Source organism: Lolium rigidum, chromosome 5 (genome assembly GCF_022539505.1).
Source record: "Lolium rigidum isolate FL_2022 chromosome 5, APGP_CSIRO_Lrig_0.1, whole genome shotgun sequence".
Taxonomy (NCBI): Eukaryota; Viridiplantae; Streptophyta; class Magnoliopsida; order Poales; family Poaceae; genus Lolium; species Lolium rigidum.
In genome coordinates, this window is record NC_061512.1 from 63974938 (window position 1) to 63987014 (window position 12077).

The window sequence follows — 12077 nt, forward strand, 5'->3', positions numbered from 1 at the left end:
GGGGGCCTGGTCTGTGCTGTCTATGCTGTTCAGAAAACAGTGGCTGGTTTTCATTGCCTCGTATCACTTGGATTTACTCCTAGTTCTGAGTTTAGCTAAAAGAGGGATTTGTCTTTCTTACAGCCGAACAATTAATAATTCATGGGGAATTCGTATTTCTGGGAACAATGGGAGACTGGAGCTGAAGATGACTGACCGACCATTGCAGTCATCGAGTGATAGTACTTTGGGCCATTTATTCGCCTGAAGTTCGTACATTATTGTTGTATCTTAATTCAAATTATTGTTTGTTCTAGGACTTAATTCTAGGACTACAATGAGGAGTTTACTCCATGTACTAGCATTATTGTTTGTTTAGTTTAAGCTCCTAGTCCCACCTTTCACTGCCTCAAACACTCAACTCTCTGAGTTGGGGACATGAAGACCTTGAGAGAGAACCATAATTTTTCAATGTTGGTAGGCTGTTACTATGTTACACTACACCAACCCCGAATGTAGTGCGCCTCATTGCTTAGTTTTTTTTTTTGAAACGGAGGCAAAAGCTTTGCCTCATCCATTAATTAAGCAGAAGGTGCACGGTTTTTAGGAGAAAACCGGGCAAAAACCTACAAACAACAAGGCCACACCCAAATCACGACTACCCCCAAGGGCACACCCAGCCACCCTGGCTACCCACAAAAGCTACACAACCGCGAAGCTCAAGTCGGCCTATGCCAAACAGATGGCTCCTCGAGTAGAGGCTGGCAGCTCCGATTCTGAAGACGAGCCTCGGAGAGGAGATGCGCAAGACCCGCTCGCCGAATAGGACCTTCAGCAGACCACCCCTCAAAGGTCATCGTACACCGCCCAAAGGCGGCTTCGACTTCACAGCGAGATGAGACCAACACGAAGACATTCGAACACGCCGGAACGGAGCCGACTAACACAGTCCTGACGCTACCAACCCTTGGTCATCACCATTGTCGTTGCCTCGCAAGCCTCCACCCGGAACACCCGACCACCTCCGTCTTCCGCAAGCCCTCCAGTCAGTGCCAACTCCAAGAACGAGGCCTCAAGAGGTGAGTGACGCGAGACGCCACCCTCGTCCGATCCCCGGCGGGATCTGAGGTTTCCCCGGAGCTCTTCTCAAGTGGAGGAGCATGCAACAGCCTCAACGACGCCTTCAAGAAGGTAGTGGCGCCATAAGCGCCGCCGTCGTCCGCCCGGCCGCGAGACAGGAGCAAGGCGTTAGCCCGACGTTGCAGCTCAACCACCACCGGAAGAAGGGCCAACCGATCAACCTCGAGCCCATCCATGCCCGACTCCCGCCAGCCCCATGCGCCCGACGAGAATGCCGCAGCCACCGCGGGACCGAGCGCCGGGCCGGAACCACACCACGGCGAGCCGCCCCATAGCCTGCCATGGAGACCAGATGACCTCACCAAAGAGATCAGCCACCACTGTCCGGAGCCGCTGCTCCGGCATCCGGGAGCCACAGCGGACCAAAGTCCGACGAGCTCCCTCCTCGACGCACGCGGCAGGCCATACACGAGACAGCCGACCGGAGGCACCAGATCTTGCCACTGCCAAGGCACCGCAGGGAGCCCCGCAGCAACACGCGACGGCATCAGGAACGCGGCCGCACGCAGCTAGATCGGGCCCAACTGGCCCCCCACGGCCGCCGCCGGAACTGAAGCCGCCGCCGGAACTGAAGCCGCCGCTGCACCCGTCATGCTGCCGGACCACCCGCCGGACTTGCCGCGTCGCCACAACCCCCTCCGCCATCGAGGGGATCATCCCCGCACCGCACATCGGTCGGGAACCGCGCGCATCGCCGCCCGGCCATCCACATGGCCCGAGCGCCGCCGCATCTGCCGAGCCGCCGCCGCGGCCCGCCTCCCCATCAGATCCGGGCGCGCAGGCCCCCGATCCGCCACTCCACGGCCCGGAGCCGCCGCTCCGGCTTCCCTGCGCCCGCGAACCGCCGCCGTCGCCCCAGCCAGCCTGGCGTCCGCGCGCTACCCCGAGAAAGGAGACACCCCCGGCACCATTTGGCAGCGGGGGGCCGCCGCCACCGCCGCACGAAGGCCGGCAGCAGCGGCGGCGAGGTGGGCCGGTAAGGGGGAGGTCGAGGGCGGCGCTGGGTTTCGCCCCCGGTGCCGCCTGGGGTGCGACACGGGGGGGGGGTGTTTTGCCTCATTGCTTAGTTGTTCAGTAGGAGTAAACAAGATGTATCTAAGGAGAAAACTAAGCACATTAATCCTAGTATGTAGTTTGAACTTTTAAAAGCAGACGTCTAGCGTAGTATGTGTTGTTATCCATGTTAAGCCATATTTTTCATTATAGATCTTAACTTCAACCTTTTTGTGTGGCATAATTACTTTTCCCAGCATTCAGCGTATTATGTGTTTCATACATCGTTATTTTGAACATTAGTCATATGCCAAAAATCTTAGTTTCAGTTCAAAATCCATGTAGTCTGTCTGGAGGAGCGGGTCCTTAATTCCTTATTCTGTTCTTGTTTGTTCTACTTCTCTGAATCCCGATTGAACTGTGGTTTTTCCTCCAATTGATTTGATCTTGAGAAGACAATTGATGTTCTTCTATCTGATCCTGAGCCCGTTTATTATTGACCCCAGTTAACCGTTCATTTTGGATGTTGACTGCTACGAGTGTTAAACTTCAAGAAGGTTTTTTTTCCGATAAAGGGCACTTTATTACTTAAAGTTTAAGCATTACACCCAACCTCTTAAACTCCAAGAAGGGGATCGTTTTGTCCATTAACTTGTATGGGAATCACCAGTAACTGAGTAGGAAGGCTTTACATATCATCAATGTCTTTTGCACTTGCATAAGATGCAGTTGCTTATTGGGTGATTTTGTGCCCGCAGTGGGCCACTCTATCTAAAAATATCTTCCCTGAAGAAGCAACATCGAGATCGAGAACTATCGAAAGCATAACCTCATGAAGATAGTTTACTGGATCATAATTGATGTTGGCACATCTGATCAAGATGGTGATGCTCAATTTAGACATCAATGGGAACAAAAGAGAGATTCCATACCTCAAAGGAATAGTGGACAAGCACCGGCAGCAGTACAGTTGGAGACGAGTTAGCATGACCATCTACAGGTTCCAAATTGTATGGTCGTGCAGCTATTGCCATGTTTTTCAGTATGATTAGAGCTGATGATACCAATCTGAACTGTGGAGAACATGGCAGGTATATGGTGGTATTCAGAAACCGAACTCTAGCGCTGGTGTAAAATCTCAATGAGTACTAGGTACTTGCTTGCAATGTCCTTGTGTGCCTACTTGGTTATGTGGTGTTTGCTAATTGGTGGGATCTGGAGTTGAACTGATTGATTGCCTAGCATAGAATAACATTGCTACCCATTCGTTTATGTTTTCCTTGAACTACCCCCTAAGTTTAATGGCACATTGCTTTTTTTACTGTACACTTATAACACATGAATTTATAATGTCCATTATTGGCGTATCACAATGGTATTCTTATCCAAGTTGCTGGTTATGCATTAGCTGTATATGTTTCACTCGATGGCTTGCTATTTATTTTTTTGAGCAAGAACTGTAAGGCTTGCGCCCCACAGCATTTTAATGATCAAATCACCAAAAAATATTTACAGGGAAAAAAGAAGAAACTAAGAAAATTAAACAAAGAGACTCAATCCAAAGCTTGAAACTATCAACATGCTTATCCTTCACCCTACGCACATGCATATAGGCCTCATGAATGAATCTTCTCTTCCAACCGCTGAAAGATGGCATGATTCCTTGAAAAATTGCTTCATATCTCTGTTTCCAAATGTGCCATGCAGCAAGGAAAACCACCTCAGTGAAAAAAGGCTTGAGGAACTTCTTCTTAGCAAGGCCATGCTTCATTTCTCTGTTTCCAAATGGCTTGCTATTTATTGCTAGCCTCAGAGCTAACGAATAAAACCATTGGGTTCAGTCTCTTGTTTATAGTGTATTTTTTTACGGGAGTGATGTTTTGGCACATGGGAGCATATGCTCCCTTTATTTTGAAATACATGTTAGACACATTTTAAAATGTCAAAAAAATTGAAACAAAAATTTCGCACGTACATCTTCATGTGCTACGCGCTCACAAAGTCGTTTCATGAAAAATCGACATGTCATGTGGCGTGTGTAAAAAGACAAAATTCAGTGCTGAAACAAAGACTTGTCACAAGATAAATTTTCTCCTTTTCGCTTAGACTACAAAAAACATCATTTTTTCGTGAAACTTGACGAATACACATATATTATGGAGATGTACATGTAGATTTTTTTGTCAAAATTTTTTGACACTTGCAAATATGTTTTTATGGTAGAGGGATCATACGCACCCGGGAGCCGAATTGAGTTTCTGATTTTTTCACTATACACTATAAACAAGAGACTGAACCCAACTTGAGGTTGGGTGGTTAGGAGGGTTGTTTTACCCCAAGCCCACCAGAGTTCAAACCCCAGGTTTGACATCTATGTGTCTCATAAAAGCGGAATATTTATTCAGTGGGAGGCAACGTTTCCGTCGACAGCGAGGCGCCTGTGGTGACTTCGTCAATTTCAAGATCCAATCCGCCAGCTCAGTCTTCCGGAGGTGCTCATAGAGTAGGGTGTGCGTGTGTGCATTCATAGGGGTGAGTGTATGCGCGTGTATGTGAGCGTCTACGCTTGTACTGTGTTTCTCAAAAAAAAAAAGATTAGATTAGTGAAGGACTTACACAACAGCTCCGCCCCTAGATGTTTGCTAATGCTAATTCATAACCATGCACTATTACTTCGAGTGTAGTATTTCCGAAGTATTGGGAGTGATGTTTTGACTATTAGGTGCATATGCTTCCTTTATTTCTCTTTAAAAAAATCAAAGTATGTTATACATAAACATAGTGGCTTCACTGCATTGCACATAATTTCCACTTCAGTTAGATCATCTATTTGTTTATACAATAAAATATTTTTGATAAATCAGTAGCAAAAAGTAACAAATATCAGCAGAAGAACAAAAATGTGAATGTGATGCACGATCTGTCACTCTCGTCACATTCTTTTGTTTACCAACTGAAGAAACTGAAAAGTGAAAACAGAAAGGCCGATGTCTATTGAGTTTGCACACATAGTTTTTTTCGATAAGGGAGCATAGCCCCAGCCTCTGCATCAATTGATGCACACGGCCTTTTATTAAAAAAACCAGAAGTACGGGTTCAACAATATTCGGTCATTACAATCAAACAAAAGGTAAAGTCGATACTAAGATCAACTAAAAGAAAACACGGCCTGTAGAAGAGCTATCCATTGGCTATTCTATTAAGATGCCGCCACCCAGTAGCCTGGAAAAAGCAGTCCTGAGCCACCACAAGCATTCGGTTGCACCCAGTAACCATAGCCTCCCGCAACTCCAGCGGAAGAAGGGAAACCCATTGTTGAATCCAATGAGCAGCCCGTCGGATAACCTGCAAAAAATTGGTACCAGCATTCCGGTTAAAAATGATATCATTGCGGCTTGTCCATATCGACCAACAGATTGCAGAAACGCCAATGCAAATCTTTTGCTTATCACTTTTTGGTACTCCATTCAACCAATTACCAAACATATTAGTAACATTGGATGGTGGAGGAATATTATATGAGAGATATATTATGCGCCGAATCAGTTTTACAAATGCACACATAGTTGGGAGTCTATAAACAAAGGGATTTCAGTTATTTCTTTTGTTTCTTGATTTTCAATCATTTTTTCTTTTTGATTTGTGAATCAAACTGTTGTGTGCAGAATTACAGATACATCTTATCTGTAAAAAATTCCCGACTTTCTTGAGAATGTAAGGGCGCATTTGGTAGGTCGCGGGTCCTTTGGCCCGTATCTAGGGAGACGAAAATTAGTTGATTGGTTGCCCGGGCTCCCCCCGAATTGTGGCCCCCATGGTTCTTAAAGCTCCTCCGGGCCAAGCCCGGAAGGAACGACTGAATCGGTCGTTTTCAGCGAGCCACCCTGGTCTCGCGAAATATCAAGAACGCAACATTCCCATGGAGCCACTGGTAGAGATGGCGCGAGCTTGCGCGAAACGACGAAACAAAATTAGTACGAACTTGGTCCCCGCCCGCGAAATTTCGTCACCGTATTTAGTGGTGGCACACTCGCCGTGAAATCCAAATCCCCCATTTCCCCCCTCTTCGAGCTCCTCCACCCTTCAAAATCTACCGACATGGCGGGAAGATTCCTCACTAGGTAGGTCTGCGAGGTTGGTGGCCGCGGTGTTGGTTATGGCGGCCATGACCGGCCATAGCTTCCCGGCTCCTTCTTGTGCCCCGGATCCTCTGGTGATCTGTGTTAGATGGGGGTAGATATGATGGCTTTGATTGCATGTCGTCTTTTCTCCCTCGAGCACGGCGCCACTAGTCCTGTTAGGTTCTCAATCGAGCACTGTGACGCTGGTCCTGCTAGGTCTCCGCGAGAGTCTCCTTCCCCGTCCTCCGTGCTACATGTTGTTCCTCTCACTGTAAGAAAACTCTGCTCTTTCATGTTCTAGCTAAGATTTGTATGATTGTGGTAGAGATTGTTCATTAGTGTACAATGCTTAATAATGTTCTTCATAAACTATTGTAGGCGATCAATCCTGTTAGCTCCCCTGATCTTTCAACTCCCTCTCTCAAAAACAATGGCATGTCCTCTAATGAGTTTCCCTCTATGTTCATGATGAACCACTGTATGCACACAAACCTTCAATGGTCTGGCATTCATCTCTGTCTGGGTTTGTCCTTAACTGGTTGGTTGAGCTCGTGAATAGCGGGATATGCTTTACCCATGGCTTCAAAGAGGCCCACATGAAGAAGGTTGTCAATGATGTTCTTAACTTTAATGGGATCACAGTGAGTACTCTTCAACTATACAACCACACCATGAAGTGGAGGAACAGGTGGAGCCTCATAAGCAGGATAAAACGGAAGGCAAGCTGAAATGAGCGATGACGGCACTTGCTTCATGGTTGATGATGACGAGCAGCTGAGGCAGCACATGCAGCTGCAACAGATAATAGTGTGATCATGTTTTCCATTGACTTTGTTCACATGTACATGTTCATTTGCACTAACAATTTGTCCTTCTCAACCGCAGTGCTACCCGAGGCACATTGAGTTCGTGAACAAGCCGATAGTCAACTATGGTAAGACGAAGATAATCTCCACGCCCAGATTTGGTAGCAAGTACCAACTCTACGAATCACAATTGTTGATCAGGGCACTCAACTTCATCGCTGACAAAGTTTAATGTGCCAAATATCATGGGCTACAATCATGGGAGAGGAGGACATGGCATAAGTGCGCAAGCAATTTGCATAGTGCTGCTGCTGCTTTGTTGTTCCTCGTCCAGTCGATGCTGGTCATGATCTGGTGAAGAGATCATGTATATTTTAGGAGGTGGTCGCATATCCCTCCATTGGCTAGAACTTGATTGAACTTGATCCCTGCTCTGTAATCTTGATAAACTTGTTCGAGATGGTATTACTAATCCCTCGTATGTTGAACTACTTTTGCATCACGAGCTTGTTATCACCAGATTTTGGCTAAATCAGGAGGTGGGCCGCGATCAAGATGGGCTTGGAAGATTACATATGAAAGAACTATGAAGCGGCCTTGCACGGAGAATTTGGGCTGGTTAGCCCGTGTATCTTAGTATAATAGATTGTGTATCGATTTAGAAGTTAGAGTTTATATCGTGCACGGTTTAGTGCACGCCCTCATTAGAAAGTCCCCTGGACTATAAATATGTACCTAGGGTTTATGGAATAAACAACAACTCACGTTCAACCCCAAAAACAAACCAATCTCGGCGCATCGCCAACTCCTTCGTCTCGAGGGTTTCTATCGGGTAAGCGACATGCTGCCTAGATCGCATCTTGCGATCTAGGCAAGCACAAGCCCCACGTTGTTCATGCGTTGCTCGTATCGAAGCGCTTTTGATGGCGAGCAACGTAGTTATCATTAGATGTGTTAGGGTTAGCATTGTTCTTCGTTTAAGCATGCTTACGTAGTGCAACCCTTGCATATCTAGCCGCCCTCACGCCTATCTCGGGTGTGGGGCGGCACCCGCTCGATCATTATTTAGTAGATCTGATCCGTTACGATTGCTCCTTGTTCTACAAGGATTAGTTTAATATCCGCAATAGTTTGGCCTTACAATGGGGGGAGGATCCGGTGGCACGTAGGGTGGCGTTCGCAAGTCCTAAACGGGATGTTCCTAGGATCAACTTCATGTTGGTTTTCCGGCCTTGTTTAGGATCGGCTTACGAGCACCGTGCGTGGCCGCAAGGCCCAACTCTGGAGTAGGATGATCCGGTTATGCGGTGAAAACCCTAAATCGTCGTAGATCTCATTAGCTTCATCTTGATCAAGCAGGACCACCAAGTATTCGTGCACCCCGTACGGATCATGGGTGGATCGGCTCTTTGAGCCGATTCACGGGATAACCCGAGAGCCGATCGAGGCTCGTATTTAACGTTTACATGTATGCCCCGCAGGGAAACTAAGCGAGGCAACCTCATCACCTTCCCGACCGGGTATAGGTCGGTGGCACGCCCTGCACTTCGCAACGCCGCGTGTGACCGAAGAGCATTGCGGGCCGTCGCTCGGAGGGGTCTCAGCCAGCCGCAGCTCTAGGCTCCCCCGGCTCTACGGTGTTGACAAGGTCGCTGCCCGACGGTGGGTTTTGGCGGTCAACACATTCTGGCACGCCCGGTGGGACCATCGTCTACATCAACCACATCGCCATCTACATCCGAGATGGCGGACGGCACGCCAGTCACATGCGACGAGATCAAAGCCATCCTCGAAGCCGCACTCTTCGGCTCTTCCCACCGAATCCACTCCCACGGCGTCAGGGGGAGGGGTTCCACGCCCAAAGGTGCACTTGATGGGAGAGATCTCTCCACCCCGTTGGAGGAGCGCACCGGTGTCTGCGAAGCATGGGGATCTGCCCAAGGAGCTCAGAAGGAAACATGACGGGATCAAGGCAACCCTTGGAACCGAACTCATCGGCTCCGCTGAGAAGACCCGGCCGCACGATATCGGGCTCGGTAGAAACCCACGTCCGGGTCCCGGTGTCGACACGGTGGGTCTCAGCCACCCCATAAATCAGCCAAAGTTTTCCTTTGGTGTCAATATGGCAGGATCTGCAAGCCGCCATGGCAAAGAGGAAACAGAAAGCAGCCACTCCCGTGGCAAGGATGAAGAGGGAGCCGATCCGCGCGACCAACCCCGAGGTGAGGACAGGCGGTACCTGGCAGGAGAGGGAGTAAGAAGCATGCGGTATCAACGCCCACACTCCAAGCACCCTCTCAACAAAAACGAGCAACCCCACGGCCGACGTCGGCGCTATGACGCGGACGATGAAAGGAATTTCCGGTCTGATGCCGAGGTCGGAAGGTACCGCCAACATAGTAGAAGCAGCTACGGGTACGACCGTCGCGCCGAAGGAAGGCCAAGGGGGCAGAGTGACGTGGATAAGCACTGGGACTGCCCGTTCTTCAAACATTGCTGGGACTCAGGGATGAGCCGATTGCCAACAATCGAGGACTGCCCAGAATGCAAACCAAGGAAGAAGGGTGCCGCTAACGTGTCTGCGTTCAGCCGGCTAGGGCCTTCCCCGCATCGAAACAAGCATGCTGAGTCCCCTCAGATGGAAGATCTCGAGGAGCTAGAGGACGGTGGTGAAGAATGCAAATATCATCAGCCCAGATGGGGCCCTGATGGGCTCAGCCGTTCCCAGAAGCAAAGAGTCCAGCGTCTGCGAGGGTTGGAAGAAACTGAAAGATTATACCTGCGCACGCTAAGGAAGGCACGGCCTGATCCGGCCGCCAAAATTCTGCGAAACCCTGGACGAGGAAGGTCAGCCACAAAGAAAAGAGTGGCGCCCCGAACAGAGAAAAGCCGATGATGAAACATCGGCTGGCACAAATATGGTGTTTATCCTCCCTTCGGAGTTCAATGCCCCAGGATTAGACGAGACCTCCGTGGCACAACTTGACTGCGGCCCACGGCCGGTTATCTTTGAGAAGCCACGAGACAGGAGCTACAGGCATCTGAAGGCCCTGTACTTACGAGGGTATATTGATGGGAGGCCTGTAAACAGGATGCTGGTGGACACCGGAGCGGCAGTTAACATCATGCCATACTCTATGCTACGTCGGCTGGGACGCTCGAGTTCGGATCTAATCAAGACCAACGTAACGTTGAGCGATTTCAACGGCCAAGCGTCTGAGGCACAAGGAGTTCTGAACGTGGATCTGACCGTAGGAAGAAAAACCATCCCTACGGCGTTCTTTATCGTTGATAGCACGAGCAGTTATGCTGTTTTGTTGGGAAGAGATTGGATCCACGCCAACCGCCGCATTCCCTCCACGATGCACCAATGCATAATACGATGGGATGGTGATGAGGTAGAGGTCGTCCAAGCCGACGACTCGGCTGAAGTCTCAACGGGCCGGCATGAACGCATGGGAAGCAGCAGGCCAAGAACCCCTCTCGGGCATCAAATTGGACGATCGCGAGCGCATCGATGTGACAAAGGGAAGGGTTAAGCTAGTTTTATCCACTGGCCTGACCATGTAGTTGAAGCCAAGCGATGTGCAAGTCGGCGAGGCTGATCCTTGTGATCGGCCCCAAGGATCTGTGAAGGAGCATTACAAAACCTTCACTGAGCAAACAACGTGGAGGCCGATTCCGTGATCGGCCGTGAATATCCTCACCCACCATTCTGCCTGGGTTCAACATGTTATCCAACAGAGCCGATACCATCAATTCTCTTGACAGAATCGGCTCGGGGGGCACTCAGGTAGATAAAATACGAGGATATGCAACGGAAGCATCTCATCTTCTGTTGATGGGTATTGGAATATGGGGGCCGATACACAGGTCGGCCGAAAAAATTCGAAAAATTTCAAGCTTAGCCGATGCACAGACATCGACTTAAGAATCTGGAGGGCGTCAGAAATGCGAAGACGTTCTCACCGGAAGTTGCTTTAGCCTGCCGAAGATGATGAGCTGATCTGATTAGCAAGGCGCAAGGTTTGGACTGAAGAAGCTCGGGGGAGGGCGGCTCGCCCAGAAATCCCCTCACTCTAAAGAGCCGATTTTTTCTGAATCGGTTGATACGGCGTTGCGAGTTGGAAACCAAGGGTGATGGACGTGATCAGCTCGCCGCTATGCTCACCTTGAAGGCCCGGGGGGCAGCTCACCTTGAAGGTTCTCTGCTCCGGGGAGCCGATTTCGTTGGATCGGCTGAACTCTGCACCACAAGTTACCTGAAGAATGGGGCTTATGTTGCAAATTTATCATAGCCTGCTGGATCAGTTGTATGGACCCTCGACGGAAGGGAGGTGATCGGCTGGTGGCCCTGCAGGATAGCTCTCTTGGACAAGGTTGAGCCCGCCCCGAAATCTCAATGATGATGATCCGTCCTTTATCTTCGCCTTGGCTGAGGCTCGGGGGGCAGCTCGCCCTCGAGGTTTAACCAACTCTGTCGAAGTGGGCTCACTCTTCGTGACGGCTCATTCAAAAGACAGTGATTATTGTAGAAGGAAGCTGCCGGAGCGGAGCAAGCAGAATTCGGAGAGGATAAGGAGACCCGACATTATTTCGGGAGTTCCGCCGCTAGGTTCAGCATGCCATCTTGAGAGATCTGCGGATTTGCACGAGTAGGGCTTGGCTTTGTTTGGCAAGGAGTTTGGGTCTGGGTGGATCTATCTCGAAATTTAGTGTGGGAGACCGATGCGATGCCATCGGTTTGTTGGGCACTGTCCAGTTTGGCAATCGGCAGAATCAGAAGGAAAGACAATCGGCTAAATTATCATAAAGAGAATCGGCAAAATCGAGTTGGGGAATTTCTTCATTGATAAGCCAGATTTCTTACATAGAAGAGCTGATTGCTCTCAAAAGGAAATACCATGGGGATACATTGCCCCGTCTGCTACTGCTAGCCCTATGCTAAGACCCTATCTAGGGGCCGCTGCTGCCCTCGTCGTCGTCGTCGCCGTCGTCGCCACTGCCGGCGCTGCTCCCTGCCGGCTCGTCATCGCTG

At 49.5% G+C, this 12077-nt stretch overlaps 1 protein-coding gene across 1 annotated transcript in view; it reads right to left on the bottom strand.

The window, feature by feature from the left end:
- Positions 1-5311: 5311 nt before the first annotated feature.
- Positions 5312-12077, bottom strand: part of LOC124656032 — a 34195-nt gene continuing 27429 nt past the window's right edge. The window contains exon 3 of the mRNA XM_047194844.1: positions 5312-5457. Coding sequence (XP_047050800.1) covers positions 5312-5457 — 146 coding nt within the window. The remainder of the gene's footprint in view (positions 5458-12077) is intronic.